General features: G+C 33.6%; 1 protein-coding gene across 1 annotated transcript; it reads right to left on the reverse strand.

Annotated features, from left to right (window-relative positions):
* Positions 1 to 2,351: 2,351 nt before the first annotated feature.
* LOC128167567 (sodium-coupled monocarboxylate transporter 1-like) lies at positions 2,352 to 16,678 on the reverse strand. Its single transcript, XM_052833366.1, has 15 exons — positions 16,232 to 16,678; positions 15,746 to 15,814; positions 15,569 to 15,620; positions 15,359 to 15,426; positions 15,091 to 15,171; positions 14,925 to 14,995; positions 13,817 to 13,954; positions 10,289 to 10,424; positions 9,942 to 10,030; positions 9,351 to 9,463; positions 6,719 to 6,789; positions 4,945 to 5,031; positions 4,365 to 4,654; positions 4,014 to 4,108; positions 2,352 to 2,766 (listed from the first exon to the last, which is right to left on the reverse strand). Exons 1-15 carry the CDS (start codon positions 16,568 to 16,570, stop codon positions 2,531 to 2,533), a joined length of 1,935 nt encoding a protein of 644 aa, XP_052689326.1. The 5' UTR covers positions 16,571 to 16,678; the 3' UTR covers positions 2,352 to 2,530.
* Between the last annotated feature and the right edge of the window lie 278 nt (positions 16,679 to 16,956).

A 16,956-nucleotide genomic window follows, 5' to 3' on the forward strand; every position in this document is an offset into this window, starting at 1 on the left:
ACATTAGAATACGAGTTCATGACAATACGCATTGCCCCCCCCCCCCCCCCCAACCAACCAACCAACCAACACACACACACAGAGATTAGGGTAGTGAAGATTGGCAGAAGTCTTTATTTATTTATTTATTTTTTTGCTTGTCAATATTTCGGATAAGTTTGCCCCCTCCCCGGTTTTCATTTCTAATCCCAGGCCTTCACCTATACAGCATTCCTTATACTGACTGTGCCTCCAATGTATGTAAAACTATAATGTCTTGATAACCGGATTCGTAGGAGGTAATTTTTTTGGACATGAATATATAGTACAAATGATTTTGAAACAGTCTGAAGCGACTCCTATATTCTGTTGAACAATGATGCTGAATTAGATGAAATAACAGTCCTTCATAAATTTTTAGTTTGCAAATTCGATGTTATTTGTTGGAGTTTATTTTAAGCGATGCAGACGCACCGTTTTACATAATTCTTGTAAAGAGTAAATGTAAAGTAAGTAAATGTTAGCTAGATTTACTTGTGAAATAAATCAATAGGCACCGTTGGTTACGAGTATAGAATATATCTGTCATCATTGACATAATCTATCCATTACAGTTTCTTTGATCGTTTGGGGCTTCAAGAATTGGTGACATCTAAATTAATTTTCATAAACATCTATAATAACGTTTAAAATTATATCTCAATTTGTCAATCAGTCATTCACTTTGACAATGCCGTTTTTATCCACTGGAAAGTCAAACGGTGCATTGTTAATCTTAACTAACTTTCAAGGTTTCTCAGAGTTGTTTTATTTTTGTCGACCAAAAGTCCTCTTGACATTTCTGTCATCATTTTTCAAAGAACAAATCGCATTTGGTTTTGATCTCTGATTTTAATTTTGCGAAGCAAAAAATGTTCAATAGTATTAACATAAAAGTATACATGAGAATAATATATATTTTATATAGAAAAAACTCTTTTACCAATTTTCTACGTATCAATTCTTGCTATTCCTATAAAACGAAGCTCACTGATGGTAAAATTCATCCTTGTTGTGTTTAATATTTAAAAAGGAAACAATTATGTTCTTGCATCTCCTCTCTCCATTAGGACAATTGTGGGATATAATTATAACACCGACATTGTTTCATCTCAAGTGATAACTATACCGTTTTGTTTCAAGCTTTTAATCAATGCCGTACCTTTGTAGAATAATGAGGTATTTTACAAGGTTGTTTCTCCTACAATTAATGCTTATTGATGTCATTGCTACACCAGTGTAGAACATCTAGCTGCTAAACAGTCCGGAAATAAGGTCACTCAATTACATCGAATGCAAAATAACAATGGCAAACTATTTTATTTTATATTTAAAAAAATCAAGAATTGTTCATCATCAGTTTCCTTATCTAAAGCTACAAATTAGAAGCACGGACAAAACTTCGGGATTTCTTTTTTTTCTATGTAATTTTTAATTACTTTTATAACACAGCGATATAGATTTTTTTTATCTTTGATTTTTTTGGTTAAAGTTCATTATTCAACGACAAAAGTATATGAAGATCAATTTAAGTCAATAAGGTGTGTTTTGAAATAGAGAAATCAAGGCCAGAGAAGTACATTTTAATTACACTTAAATCGCTGATAAATTCATTGATTGAGTTTCAACTAAACAGAATGAAAGCCATCCTATGGATAAATTTGTCTCTGAATTGTAGGAATTACAATGACGTCGCACGGAGCTTATGAAACACTGGGCAGCACAGTTTAATGCTATTTTCGATCAAACCATTCGTCATTTCCTGTGCCCGGTTGAGCCTCTGTTTGCAATAGATGCTGTGAAACATTGAAGTGTCCGTACAATCAATGATTTCGAACTTCGATATAAAACAACAGGAGATACATGTTATTTCTGTGCTTATCATTGGCGAAATGGAATCTGAATAAGGGAACATGAAGTTATGTTGGAAAATTTTACTCTTATTTGCATGTAAGTTTTTTTTGCCCATTTTCGTTACTTTTTATATAATGTGAATTAAAGATATATTATATTAATACCCAACTTTCCCCCCTCATTTTTAACAATATTATTTATTTTTAATTGCATTGCTCGAGGGATTTCCCTCTCTATATCTCTCTTTTTAAAATTATTTAGGAAAAAAATGTTCATTTAATATTTAATTCAAATTAAAAAATATATAGAGAGAGGATGTAATGGTTTACAGTATGTTTTTAATGTATTTATTCATAATATTTTATTCAAGCATGTTTTGATTGTATTTATTAAATTTTTGGAAATATTTCACGTTTGTGTTAAATTCATTCATCTATTTTTTTTCACTTATCGTAATATGATAAACCCAACTGATGCGCTGTGTTTTGTAAAATGTGTTTCGCTTTTTATTTGCTTTCTTCAAATTCACATACGTTAAAACACTATTCTTATAAGATGGCCGACCTATTATTTGTTTGACTCTAATGTCACTGTCTTATTCCACAGTTGTGCTGAAGGAGGCCCTCTCCCTGACGCCAGAGGGTGAGTACTTTTTACCCTATCCCGAACCCTTAGGTTTCCCTGTCCTGCTCATTGATTGGTTCCCCGGGGCATACTTTGTTTGCGACCGAAAAGACGCGCGAGTTTCTTCCTCCATTTTGGAACGAAAGGAGGCTCTGAACTCGGTATAGTTAGCCAATGGCCGCTTGATTTTCAGTCGCTTCCGGTAACAGCGAAGTCTGCGAACGAAAGGGAAGACGAATCTTTCTTCACAGGGTACGTCAGAGAGTCCTCCTATAATAAACGGAAAATCAAGGATAAAAAGTAAAGGTTTTATCTCTCTTTTTTTGTGGATAAAGAAATGCTGCGTAGATTTTGTTCTGATGGTTATTCACAATAATAATACAATGCTTTTTCGTAGCATTTAATGATTGGTTTAAGATGAAGTAAAATTGTATTTCTTTTGGGTTTTTTCCAATAAAACATTCGGGTGTATATAAGATCATTATTTCTGGAGAGAAAAAATTTGGTGATATTAAATCAAAGTTACAGTATAAACTTTATTGAAATTGTATAAGTTTACAAAATTGGTTTCCCTGAATTAAGTCTAGATATTTAGCTGATATTATCTTCATTTGACTCCACCAAATTATAAGTTTATGTTATGATGAACTCGTTTTATCAAATTTCAGATATGACATGAATTGGGTTGCTGGTTTTGACAAATGAGGATTGAATGATTTAGTAAACAAATCCTGGTCTGAAATGTAATCTTGCTGAAATTGTGTCCTACAGCATGTTTCAAGGTTTTAACATACATTTACTACATAAATTCAATGGGTATTGGGACACATGCATAACCTCATAACTTATATATTTTTTACCCTTCCGTTGTAAAATGCATGAAGACAATGCAACAACGAGTTATACAATGTATATGTATTATATAGAGTCTCATATTCAACAGTACTTTGGTTTGGACCGGGTCACCCTCATCGATGCATTCATCATCGAACTTTTGGAACTCTTCTCTCCATGGGTTGTAAATGAAAGTAGCAATACGTTTAATTTATTTATGACAATATTCTTTGTTGTAAAGTGACACGAATACCTGGATAAAATTCCGAAAAACTTTGCAAGTTTTGTCCGATTGTTTCAAATGTATTTCTTGTATAAAAATGCCATATCGAACTTAAACATAGTAATATCATGGACGGTAGATCGGAGAATCGCTTATCCATCGATGACCCAAACGTACTGGAGAACTGATCATCGAAAATCTACGATAATCATTTAGGTTCTAATCATGTTTAGAAGCAAGTTAAACGTAAATAAAGCAACTAGATATCGTAAATTTCTCAAAAGTAAAGACAAGGGACATGTTGCTCTTGCTCACGTTCGATTTCAATTTGCTTTTGATATAAACGCATGTTAAATGGATTGTGTAGCGAAAACTCTCCGATCGTCATAAACCAGGGACATCAAGAAGTCATATTCACCTGATTTAAAGAACTTCATTATCGCAGCCATATGATACGAACCTGAAAGAACCGATAAAACAATTCCCAAAACCAAAGTGGTTAGAACACCAGTCACGTGATACCATAGAAAGGATACCCGGAACAGCCAAGGCGTGCTTCAATTAAAAAAATGTTTTATGATTATGATAATTACACGAAACTGAAAATCACCTTGTTTTTTCTTTTATCTTATATGTTGAAAAAATTGTGGATACTTATGAGTAACTTCGACTATTAGCTCTGAAGCATGTTTTAGGAACAACAAAATGGTTTTTGGTACAGTTACAATATTATTCACTTAACAAGTGTCATAAACAGGTAATAAAAATTGATTCACGGCCCATTAAAACCGATCGGCCGTTTAATACTCGCCCATCATCTTTGCTTTGAACTTCCAATGGAGCCGCGGCTGTCCTGTTCTCCGCCATTGGAGGAAGCTTGCTGTAATTAGTTAGTATGTAATCAAAGCGCCCAGTCAACGCTGTAATGGCTGGATTAACCGTGGCATTGCTCTCAGTCGATTCTAGGAGCGAGTGGTTGGTTCCCGGACAGCCATATGTAGGAACAGGTTTGAGTCTGGGGTAGTCAGTGGGGTAAAGGTTAGACCCTATCGTCATGGTCAAACACAGGGAGAAGGCGAGGGTCCCGGATATAACTGCTGACTAGAATTCAGCCAAAACTCATTCTGTATTTTTTTTATTCACAATAGTTTAAGTTAAGATGGGACTTACGATTTCAAAATTGTTTTTTTTTAATTATTTAAGTTTGAGAAAATAATACGTGTATCTTCTTGATTAACTAAAAAAAAACCACGAACTATCAGTTTATAGCTTATAAATATTTTCTATATATAGAGAATATAAAGTGATTAATTCCTGTCGAAAAGCTTCATTCAACATTTTAAATAATATTTGTAATACGAGTTAGGAATTTATATCCAAGAAAATGTTACCTTTGCCGTTGCCCAGGGAAAGGCCATCCCTAAGAGATAAACCCCTACTAAAGGCCCGGATGTAGCTGATAGTGTTCCCAGGGTAATCTGGCACAAAAAAAAAAAAAAAAAAAAAAAAAAAAAAAAAAACCACCAAGTGTGCGTATCAGTTGCATTATAGTGTACCATGACACAAATATCTTAGTCAACTCACTATTGAACGACAAATATAAGCTCCTCACTAATACATACAATTAATATTAAAAATCACTGACAATGATAATGATTATAAAACCCTTTAATTATGCACTTGGGCTGTTAATAAATATAATCAACAAAGTAAAATGGACATTAAAAATTGTTGAATAGTGATTTATGAAAGGAAAATAATTAGTTGCGAAAGGATTTTAAAACATTCAAAAAATGAGTATTATTTCAGGAAGAGATTTCTGGCAAATACTGTATACAGTAAAATTTTCGCCCTTTTTTATTTTCGCCCCTTTCGCCTTCCTTGTCAGCGAGCGAATTAAAACTGGGCGAATTCCAATGTTTTCAATTATTTCCCTTTAAACACAACTGTCTGGGCGAATTCAAGACGAAGCGAAACTGTTTGCAAGTGTAGAAGGGGGAAAATTACACGGGGCGAAAATAGTACTCATAAGAGAAAGAATAAAATCAGGAGTTTGCGGCAGAAATGTCATTTTCCAAATTTTGAAACATCCTGATAAAAAATGAATTTAAAAAAAAAATATTTCAGAGATTTTGAACCTAAAAAATATTACTTTACAGATAAAACAACAAATCATTGTTAAAAACTAACCAGCTATACATGTATAATTAGAGGTTGATTAGACGCATAGTTTTGCCTGTATGGTATTATTTGCATTATTTCTCACAGTAATTATTTTGTACTTTATTTCACTTATTTCTTCTTTTTTTATATATTTTTTATTTTTTATTTTTTTTTGTATTATTATTCTTATTATTTTTTTTGCAATTGTGTGCCATTTAGTTGGAGGTCAACGTCGGAAATCCGAGGTCAATTTTCTATAATCGTACTGGCCATGGCCCATCTCGCTGAATGTTTCTCGTTTTCATGAGTATTTCATGTTATTAAATGCTAGTATTTACAATTTTGTGAAATAATGCGTATACGCGATAATTTGTTAAAAAATAACACGATGTTTGAATTCTTCTAATTCATACCTCCATCCACGGAAAAGGAAATGGAGTTGCGTTTTCTAATCGGTAAATGATATTTATTCATGAAAACGAGAATTTTTTGATGAGTAAACCAACGGTCAGTGTGTGTGAGATTTATCCTAAGTACTTGATCTAGAATGGAGATGTACGTGCAAATTCAAGATGCACGTAACGGGGGTAAATTTTTTAAGTTTTTAAAGAAAAGGGAAAACATCGCAAACTGTAAACGTATTATATTTGGCGTGTACGATATTTGGCGGAAATAATTTTTTGAACAAGTTTCGTAGATTTGAATTAGCGTATTCATGAACGTACTATTCTTTTACATCTATGAATTACATTTAGCGATGTACTTGATTTAGCGGAAGCCGCATTCCGCCAAAAGCGCTAAATAGAATATACAGCCAAATGTAATACGTTTACAGTATATACAAGTACTTATATGTTACATGTATTAATATCGTAAATGAATACATGTACTTCTGTTTAAATGCCAACGTTTAAGTTTATAAAACTGGACCAGAATACAAATAGTATTGCTTTTGGTAAAACTGTTGGGTTTCTTGAGTAATGTTGATTGCACATGGTTTACCTGAGTTATTGTTCCAGGCAAATTCATAGCAAGAAATGACATTCCGACGATAATAACCGCAAATACGGGAACTTTAGAAAGAAATTTACAGGAGTTACTATTTAAAATGTGCTTTTTTTAACAAAAAATATATATATTAGGTTTTATTATACCTCATTATAATAACCATACATTGTATCTCACCCCTTCGGAAGCGAGGGGAATTTTGATTCCATGCGTATAAAAACTACTAAGGATGAGCATACAGTGTTATCAAACGTTTGATTAAGAAAAAGATATCGGATAAATTCAACATTTTTAATCCTTTTTATATCAGAAAACTAACATAGAAAGAAACCAGTAAACATTCACTAGGTTTTTGCTGTACAAGAGATTTAAAACCCGGTGTACTCTATATTGTTGGGTATAAAAAACTTTTATTGCATGAACGTTTGGGAGATATGAAGATTATTCCCCTTGAAAAACCATATTTTCTTGGGCGTTGCCCTCATAAAACATGATTCTCCCTGAGGGAATAAATTCCATGTCCACTTCACAACCATGCAATAAATGTATAATGTATCAATTCAGTTGCAATCATGTTATTTCATTTGAAGAAATGGTTAACTCCTACCTAGACAATTTTTAAATAATTGAAATTAGGCTGTGATAAATATACTATTACAAAATGTAAATGTATTACATGTGAAAGTTAAAGTGTTTGTTACTGACTAGAGGTACTGTGAGCGAGCTCACAAATGATACCCCAGCTTAAAATCATTCATAACTCGAGCATTTCTCAATTAGAAAATAATAGATGCTTCTCTTTTTAAAAGTGATATTGAACTTGCACAAATGAACAAAGCTCAAGTCAGGACATATAATTAATATTTATTAGATTCCAATCCTGATTTGCAATCAGTATGGGACGGGTGGGTGAATTTTATTTTTTATTTTAAAAATTTCTAATTCACCGTTCATGTTCTATTAAAACCAACTGTCTTATTTTTTCTACACTTGCTGATGCTAGTGTGAGTACATAAAATAATTTGTAATCTTTAAATTCTATTTTATATCAACTTAACTGTTGAGTGTTGAGTGCATGAAGAAATTTGTATCCTTATGATAACAAACATGACTGGAATCAAACGATATGTCAAGACGCCATTAAATGTTTTGAATTTTTGGTATATCTAGCCGAAATTTTTTTCCACAAGTTTTTTTCTACACAATTTTTTAATTCAAAATAAAATATAATACATCTGTGTGGGCCACTTTCTGGGGGACGGGCAAAGATGAAAATCTATTTATTAATTCTATATCGCCTCACAAGCAATCTCTGTATCAAATTTTAGCTTCTAACCATTTCCATTATTACAACATATGACACAAACAGAAATTGAACATTTTTTAAACAATGACCTTGAACTTGCATAACTGACCCTATGTAAAGTTCATGACACATACTCGGGTCATTAGCAATTTTTGTATATGGACTAGACACTTAGCACTTTTCCTGCCAGTGACCTTGACTTTGTCCAAATGAACTTGAGTCAAAATCATGCCATACCCTTAAGTCATAAGCAATCTTTGTGTGAAGTAAGAACTTCAAATGTGTATACAGAAGAAAGATATGGTCTGGACACTTATTTTCACAGACAGGGACGGACGGGCGTTTGGGGGGGGGGGTCTAAACGCATGCATTATAACGTTGCATAGCTATGTAAAGTTATAAAGCTGAAAACATTTAATGTAGTGTTGTCACAGCGCCTCGGAGCTTTCCAAGTTTAATTTCATACCTAGCTGCAGGACTGTAGCTCCCGGTCTGAAAAAATTCGGATGGACGACCTGGGAGCTACAGTGCCTCCCATAGTAAAAAACTGCAATTTACGGCGCACAAAAAAATGCGCTAGTTTTGGACTGATTAATCTCATTTACGAACACATTCTGTACAAATCTTTGATCCCAAAAAATTCCTCGGACATTTTACTACAGATGTCGTCACTTCACTTGCTTCTGATAGTCTTTTAAACACCATCACCAGCCCTGTAAACTAAAGTGGTGCAAGTTTGTTTACATTTAAAAATGGCGACTCTCGATCTCGACGTAAATTAACATACTTCTTTTTCCGAGGTCGGTTATCATGTTTAAGAAAAAATCTGAGGCAAGTAAAGTGATGATATCTGTAGTAAATTTGCTGAAGAATTTAATGGTACTAATTATTTTTACAGAATTTGTGTGAAAATAAGGTTAATAAGTCCAAAACTAGCGCAATTTTTTGTGCGCCGTAAATTGCAGTTTTTTACTATGGGAGGCACTGTAGCTCCCAGGTCGTCCATCCGAATTTTTTCAGACCGGGAGCTACAGTCCTGCAGCTATTTCATACCAATAGTTTCACCAATTGTAGCATTATCCATTGTTCTTAAAAGTAAACCGGGTTTTTTTAATCCTTTAAAATAGATTGCATATGAGCTTGAAATCATTCAAAATGATGTTCTTATTCAGTTAGACAGGATACATAGCTCTTTACCTAAGGAGATTAATAGAGTATGCATATGACAATTATCTAGCCCTGTTAAAAGTGGAACTTTAAATCGCTTGTCAATCATAATGTGTATTGAACTGCATCTCCTTAGAGGCTGTTAATACTTGCCAGTTGTTTTGGTGACGAATGAGCCCTGTCTGAGAGAGAAACACTGGAAATAGGGCTGTATCAGGTCCTCCCAAACCAAGGCAGAGATCGCACTTAGTCCCGACGACATGGTACTGAAGTCAGAAGGTACAGAAGTAGGGTTCTAGATTCTACTGTATGAGATCAATGCCAAAATACTCTCACAGCGGTCTTTGAATCGTTAAAAGAGAATATGCTCTCGTGGCTTAATTTCAACTTTTTATAAAATGTCAGTCATTGTATTTTTTTAATTATGCAGACTTTTTAATACACATTTTACAGTTCTATTCATTAGGGAACAGCGGTATGTTTAGTATCCGAAGGGGAAAAAAGCGGTTTTTAAACAATCGGGAAATCTGATATGAAGGTCTACTTAAGTTTGCTGGAAAAATAACTTTTTTTCCAGATTTATCCAAGGCCTAACTGCAAAAGACGATGCTCAATACATTCTACTGGGGATGCATTTTCAAATTAGAATGACAGGTTTTAAGTAGATGATTTAAATTGAAATGCTGCACTCTTTGTTTAAATGCTACCCTGATTGTTGTCCCTTTCTATGTGGATGACGCTTACCTCAGGGTAGCACTGAAGAGGCACGCCAAAAAAAGACCGGATAACCCGGGGATTTCCGACAGTTGTTCCATCATAAAATACGGAACAATCTAGAGGTTGAAAGAAAACATCTAATATGAGCTCAACGTCCAGAGAGAATTAAGAAGCAACGATGGCTTTTATTACGCGTTCGTTTGCTTCTTTTGTAAATATTTCATCATTCAAAAATTCTGTACAATTTTCAAAACTATTAGTAATAACATTTTATTTTTCTTTATTTATTTAAAATCTTTGCTTTTGATACATGTAATTGAAAAATGTGCATGAGAAAGTATTTTATACTTAGACTGCAGGTGTTCATGACTTACCTCATTAGAACTTTGAATAAGCCCTGCTTCCTTGAGATCACAACCAGCCATAGCATAGTAGGCAAATATTGCCACACCAAGAAATGTCATCAAGGTCTCGTACAAAACAGCCGCTGGCAAATTAAAAATGACTGACCTACAAAAAAATCAGCAATGTACATGTAGTTGGGTCATGAAATGTATATGTTAAAATTCACAAATGTGTCGCCTTATCCTAAAGATCTGTCTTTAGGATAAGGCGACACATTTGTGAATTTTACTCTGGACCACAGTTGACCACGAAATATTAAATAACACGTGAAACTTATATTACAAGATTGACTTCTTGGAGTGAAAGTGGCACGGTGGTTCAAAATAGATGTTTTACTTTTTGTTTATGATAACGGAAATAAAAAGAACTACTCAAGATTTCATCAAACGAGAGGTTTCGCGCATCGTAAGTTATCACCTATTAATTTACAGGTCATTAAAACTCATCCAGAAATTCCACATGTTAACAAACATGCTAAAAATAGTAACAATGGGATTGACACACTGAAAAAAGAATGGATCATGATGTAAGCCACGCTGCAGTATTTACATTCATCTGCTCTTGCGTGGCTATGGAGAGGAAGGAAAACTAATATTTTTCTCTTTTTAATATCATTTATTCACTTTTGAACACCGTAATTTCCCAAAAGTTTATCTTTTCATATGATGTATTTCTTAAAGATATGTGTAAATCGTGTAAAAATTCGATATTTGCTGAATCATGGGTTTGTGCGTCACCATATCCATGTCCCTTTAAGTGCATGTGAATCTATGGAACGCCATAGCTGCCTTATGTGGCTATTTTATATGAAGATGGTGCTTTATTATATTATGCTGTGGTTATTTCATGTGAAGATGGTGCTTTATTATATGAAGGTGGTGCTTTATTATATGAAGATGGTGCTTTATTATATGAAGATGGTGCTTTATTATATGAAGATGGTGCCTTATTATATGAAGGTGGTGCTTTATTATATGAAGATGGTGCTTTATTATATGAAGATGGTGCCTTATTATATGAAGGTTGTGCTTTATTATATGAAGATGGTGCTTTTTTATGTGATGGTGCTTTTTAATGTGAAGATGGTCACTCGGAACTTTATTTTTGAAGACTGAGTTAAACATTTATTATCTGGATATTTTGAAACTAGAACAAAATTGATACAGTTAAAATACATATAATACACAATTGCTAGTTTCTCTTTTTTAGCATAATAAGTATTTGTGTTACGAGATGAACTGTACGACTTAATTGAATTGACAAATATTATCAATTGAATAATACAATATTTTGTCAGTATTTCTTGACATTTTACTTTTGCCTTTAGCACTTATAAAAGGGCCTTCTTTGAGCTATAGTATAGTATAGTAGACCTCTCCCTGTGACTTTCCCTTACTTTATCTTCAAGTCAAATCCTAACACCTAGGGCATCAGTCTGTTTAAAATCAGATCCTCAATCCGTTTTTTATTTGTTTTTTTTTTATATTGTTTTGTTTTGAAACACTCAGAATGTGAGCTCTTCCTCCAACTCACCACTAAGGTTAAAGAGGAACGGTCATCAATGACGAAGACCGACTGGGGATGACAATAACAAAATCAAAGTACTGAAGAACTGACGGGAGTTGATTTTGTCGATGTTTATTTATTTTAAAATCAATGATATGTTATTTTGCATGACAAGTACATGTAGTTTCTAATTTGTATTTGAATTACGCACATTTTTATGATATGAATTTTTGGACTTTTTTGACAAGAATGTCGATAAACCCCCATATAAATCATCTTAAATAATATTTAAAGATAAAATTAATTCAATCAAACTATGTATCAGTAATAGAAAAAATTCTCGAAAATTGTATGGATCCAAGCAATATTGAACTCTATAATTTCGTTCAACCAAACGCTCGGCTGACACCGTAAATCTCCGACAAGCAAGGGAGACTCTCTGCTTGTCGGAGATTTACGGAGACAGCTGAGCGTCGAGTTGAACGAGACTATATTGAACTCTGGCGTAGGAATACATACGACTACAAAAAATACCTAAATTGTTCGTACCATTTAAAATCTGACTATTTTCAAGGTATTTATAAATAAGTTTCCTTGAAAAACAATGCTTTAGCATACATTACATCGAATTTATCAATTACGTTCAAGAACTAAGTCTTGTCAGCAGCGATGATTTGTGATGAGGTCCAAACACTGTTTCACTTTTGGTTTGTCTGAGTAACTGCATAGGAGAGTTGCTTAAAATCAACTCCCAATTAAGAGCGGATCAAAGATCTTATTTTAATCAGATTGCAAGGGCATAACCTTCGCTTAAACACAAATAATTAGTAAATTCAATTTTCTGCTTTTCAGGATAACGTTTCTAGGCTTTAATTCTTGTAATATTCCGTCATTATATAGTTGTCACTTAATAGATGTAAGTTCGGTTGGGGTAAAGTGGTACACAGCTAGATCTTCTCCATAGCTTATATACTAATTGTGCTAGAAAAAAGAGGAACTAGCAATAGTGTATCAAATGGATTTTGATCGCATCAATGTTTTGTTTTACTTTCAATATTTCGAGATAATACATAAATGGTTAACTCAGTATTCAAAAATAAGAGGAGTTCCGAGTGACCACCATCATATAAAAAAGCACCATCATATAAAAAAGCACCATCATATAATAAAGCACCATCTTCACATATAAAAGCACCTTCACATAAAAAAGCATCATCACATAAAAAAGCACCAACTTCATATAATAAAGCACCATCTTCATATAATAAAGCTCCACCTTCATATAATAAAGCACCATCTTCATATAAAAAAGCACCACCTTCATATAATAAAGCACCACCTTCATATAATAAAGCACCGTCTTCATATAAAAAAGCACCATCTTCATATAATAAAGCACCATCTTCATATAATAAAGCACCACCTTCATATAATAAAGCACCATCTTCACATGAAATAACCACAGCATAATATAATAAAGCACCATCTTCACATGAAATAGGCACATAAGGCAGCTATGGCGTTCCATATGAATCCATAGTTATTATTTAACTTCTTGAACAATAGGTTTGGATTGTACGAAAGCCCACTGAGCTCATTTTCGTAGATAAAAAAAAAATTTTCGCGAATAAACGCGAACCTTTCGCGATATAACGCGAAACTTTCGCGATATAACGCGAAACTTTCGCGATATAACGCGTTATTTTCGCGATTAAACGTGAAACTTTCGTGAATAGTTATCCGTTTATTCGCGAAAGTTTCGCGTTTATTCGCGAAAATAACGCGTTATATCGCGAAAGTTTCGCGTTTATTCGCGAAAAAAATATTTTTTTTTTACCTACGAAAATGAGCTCAATAAGCTTTCGCTGGATTGAAACTTTTAAAATAAATATAAACATATTCGAACTTTTACAAAAAAAGTTTTATTTTGAGAAAACTTTTCGTTGAAAAAAACCGTTTGGTCTGACGGTCCTGTCTAAAATCTCAATTACTTTCTTGCTTCCGCTATGGACTCCGTAGCACATATTCTTTGGATCCCTGATTGGCTCAGAGCGTTCCCTATCCATGACGTGATCGTTCCTATGGTAACAGCCCAAAATGTCTGTCTGCTTGTAGGATCTGAATCTAAACTAAATAAACATATTCTTATATTGATGTTTGTTTTATGATTATACCAGACAGTTGTTTATAGATTTATACTTGATATATGGACATAATATTATTTAAACAATGTAATTATTTGTTATGGTGTACAAGCTCTCAAAATAAACATCAACTCAAAGGTAAGGCTGATAATCTGTCTCAGTCACATGTCAAAAACAGGCCGAGTTTTTTTGTTTTGTTTTTTTGTTGTTTTTTTTTAAGGGGGGGGGGGTTCTTTACAATTTTTAGCTGGGTTAATTGCGTAAACAATGGTCGGGCTATAGCTACGGTACACGATAGCATGTGTTTACTGAATAACCGTTGAAATCGTTCGTCGCGCAAAAATATAGTTCCAACTTAAAAGACAACGGAGAATGTATTGCATTTCAAGTGGTCAGCGTTTAAGTTTACATCTGATATATTTAAACATGACATTGTAGTTTTGTTATTTGCAACATTCTGAATGTTTCGATTTTGCAGTGTTGATGAGCGGCAGAATTGTTTACACTATAATAGCCTACGTCATTCATCCCGTTATCAAGATATTACAAATTGTTGCGGAAATTGTTTTATAAATATGTATCAATGCGCCTATAAACACGATTAGTTACTCTATTTTGTCTGTGATAATGACATCATGATTCCGTTTTCTATACAAACAAATGAGCTCGGATATTTTTAATTTTGGTATTTTGATTACCTGTGTATATGGCCAAACAAAATGAAAAGCTTTCAAAGGTCAATTAAATTTCAGGACTTTTACCAAATCAACTACAATGATATTTTTCAAATCATTTACATATATTGTACTTTTATGCATATCGATATATCAGAATGTTTCACAGTACAGAAATAATACGAAAATATCAAAATATCAAAAAATAACATCGATTTAACTTTAAACAGCTGACAAAGGCTCATTGTCTTATATATAAGTACTAGTATCGAGTTATGTACTTGAAGAACTGCAGCCTTCCTCCATCGCTAGCTGTGTTCCATACTTCTTGAAAGCCGTGCACAGAACAAATCTACAGTAAAACAAAATAAAAACAAAACAAAAACGAAACTTTGGTTCTTCGAATCAACGAATTTGTCTACAAACATTTTGTACACAATTCCTAACCTTAATGATGAGTGTAAGAATGCCAGTCAACATGACAACAAACTGGAACACGTCCGTCCAGACGACGGCTTTTATCCCGCCCTAAAAGAAAACAATCACAAATGAAGGCTTCAAACACATCCCATTTTTAATTATAAGAATTTAGATATTTTAAAGAATCCACCAGTTTTTGTCAAATACTCTAAAACAAGTGGCGTGCAGTAAGGAATTTCATTTTCTTAGATAAGACAGAGAGAGCTTTTGAAACACCACTGTCACTGAGCCGTACCATCATTGTGTAGATAACCACAACCACCGCTACCACCGCTATGGAAGCCCACTTAGGAAAACCAGTCACTGCAAATCAAACAAACAAACAGACATACGGACATGAACCTAAGCATAAAGCATTATAACGGTGTACCAGGTAGCAAAACATGTACATGTATATTTAAAGGAAATTAATGGTAAGCATCGTATAATGCATTAGAAAAATTACCAGACTCCATGGCAAGGCCTGGAAGAAACAGGCAGACTGCCATGTAGGTCATCTGGAATTAAAGAAATTCACGTATAGATTAGATGATGTTAAAAAACTTGACTGTGATCTGTGAAAGTATGTTATTACTTTATTGTTGATTAATAGTTGTCGATTTAAACTAGTTAATTATTGTACCGTAAATAGAAGTCCCAAAACACAGCCAACTAATCGGACGGACCTCGACTGAAACCTCATCTCCAGGTACTTATAATGGAAATGAAATATTAAAAAAAGAACAGAACATAATTTTTTACAGTTTAAAAAGTTTGCACTACTATTTAACATATCAATAGTTTGAATGAATTTATTTTCACATGAATTCTTCAATTCACAATCCAATTATGAAAGGTACATGTATCAAAAGAATGTATTTTCATTCTACGCCTCAATTAGCAAACAATGTATTCTCGAAAAAGAAATCATGTATATAGTTAATTCGCTATAGTTACTATAATAAATTCGTTGTATGGATACTTATTTATAACAAATTACGGATATAACGAAAATAATCAATTGCCATTTGGTCCATAGGACTTCGTTCAAACCGAGATCTACTGTATACCTCTCTATAAGATATAAACCTATAAGATATACATGTACTTGGATGTAATGATTGAATACCTCATATACACTTGTTATTTGTAAGGGATAAAGAACTGGTACGATGAATGCAGCGACGATAGTGTACCCAATCACAAGACCGATAACGCCCATGTAGATCTGAGTTCCATAATAGTAAATCTCAACCGGAAGTCCTAACAGACTTATGCCCGACTGAAATGTCACGAGAAGTGATAGCGCAACCGGAAGGCACGTGATTCGCCGATTTCCCATCAAATATTCTTCTACGGAGCGTTGTTTCCCGCCAGAACGGGAGTAATATATCCCAATCAACAGCGATATTACCAAAGAAAGTCCGAAAACGATGTAATCCACGTAACCAAGCACTTTGTTTTCCATTTTGCTTAAAATGGTCACTCTGTAAATCTTTTTATGGTTTGATAAGCATTGAAATTGGATTAATCTACACTGCCTACTGTGATCAGGGTAGGAGACGATCGCATTGAACGGAAGTGATAGTAAAGCAACAGAATAACAATGACTTTGATAAGTAGTTACAATGCCGGTAAATGGGCCTGATTTTAAGATACCGTGTTTTAAATCAAATTCATGGTCAGACACAGACACATGTTCAAATTTAAGCGACTGTCAGTGTGCGTGACCCAGAAAGATAATAAATGAATTCAAATCATGTATTATAGAACAAAACAAAATCTATTAGTTACAATAAACTTAGTAAAAGGCCTATCGGCCACATCGCTGACCAAACAACAGTTCCTTGTATC

Source organism: Crassostrea angulata, chromosome 1 (assembly GCF_025612915.1).
Source record: "Crassostrea angulata isolate pt1a10 chromosome 1, ASM2561291v2, whole genome shotgun sequence".
Classification (NCBI taxonomy): Eukaryota; Metazoa; Mollusca; class Bivalvia; order Ostreida; family Ostreidae; genus Magallana; species Magallana angulata.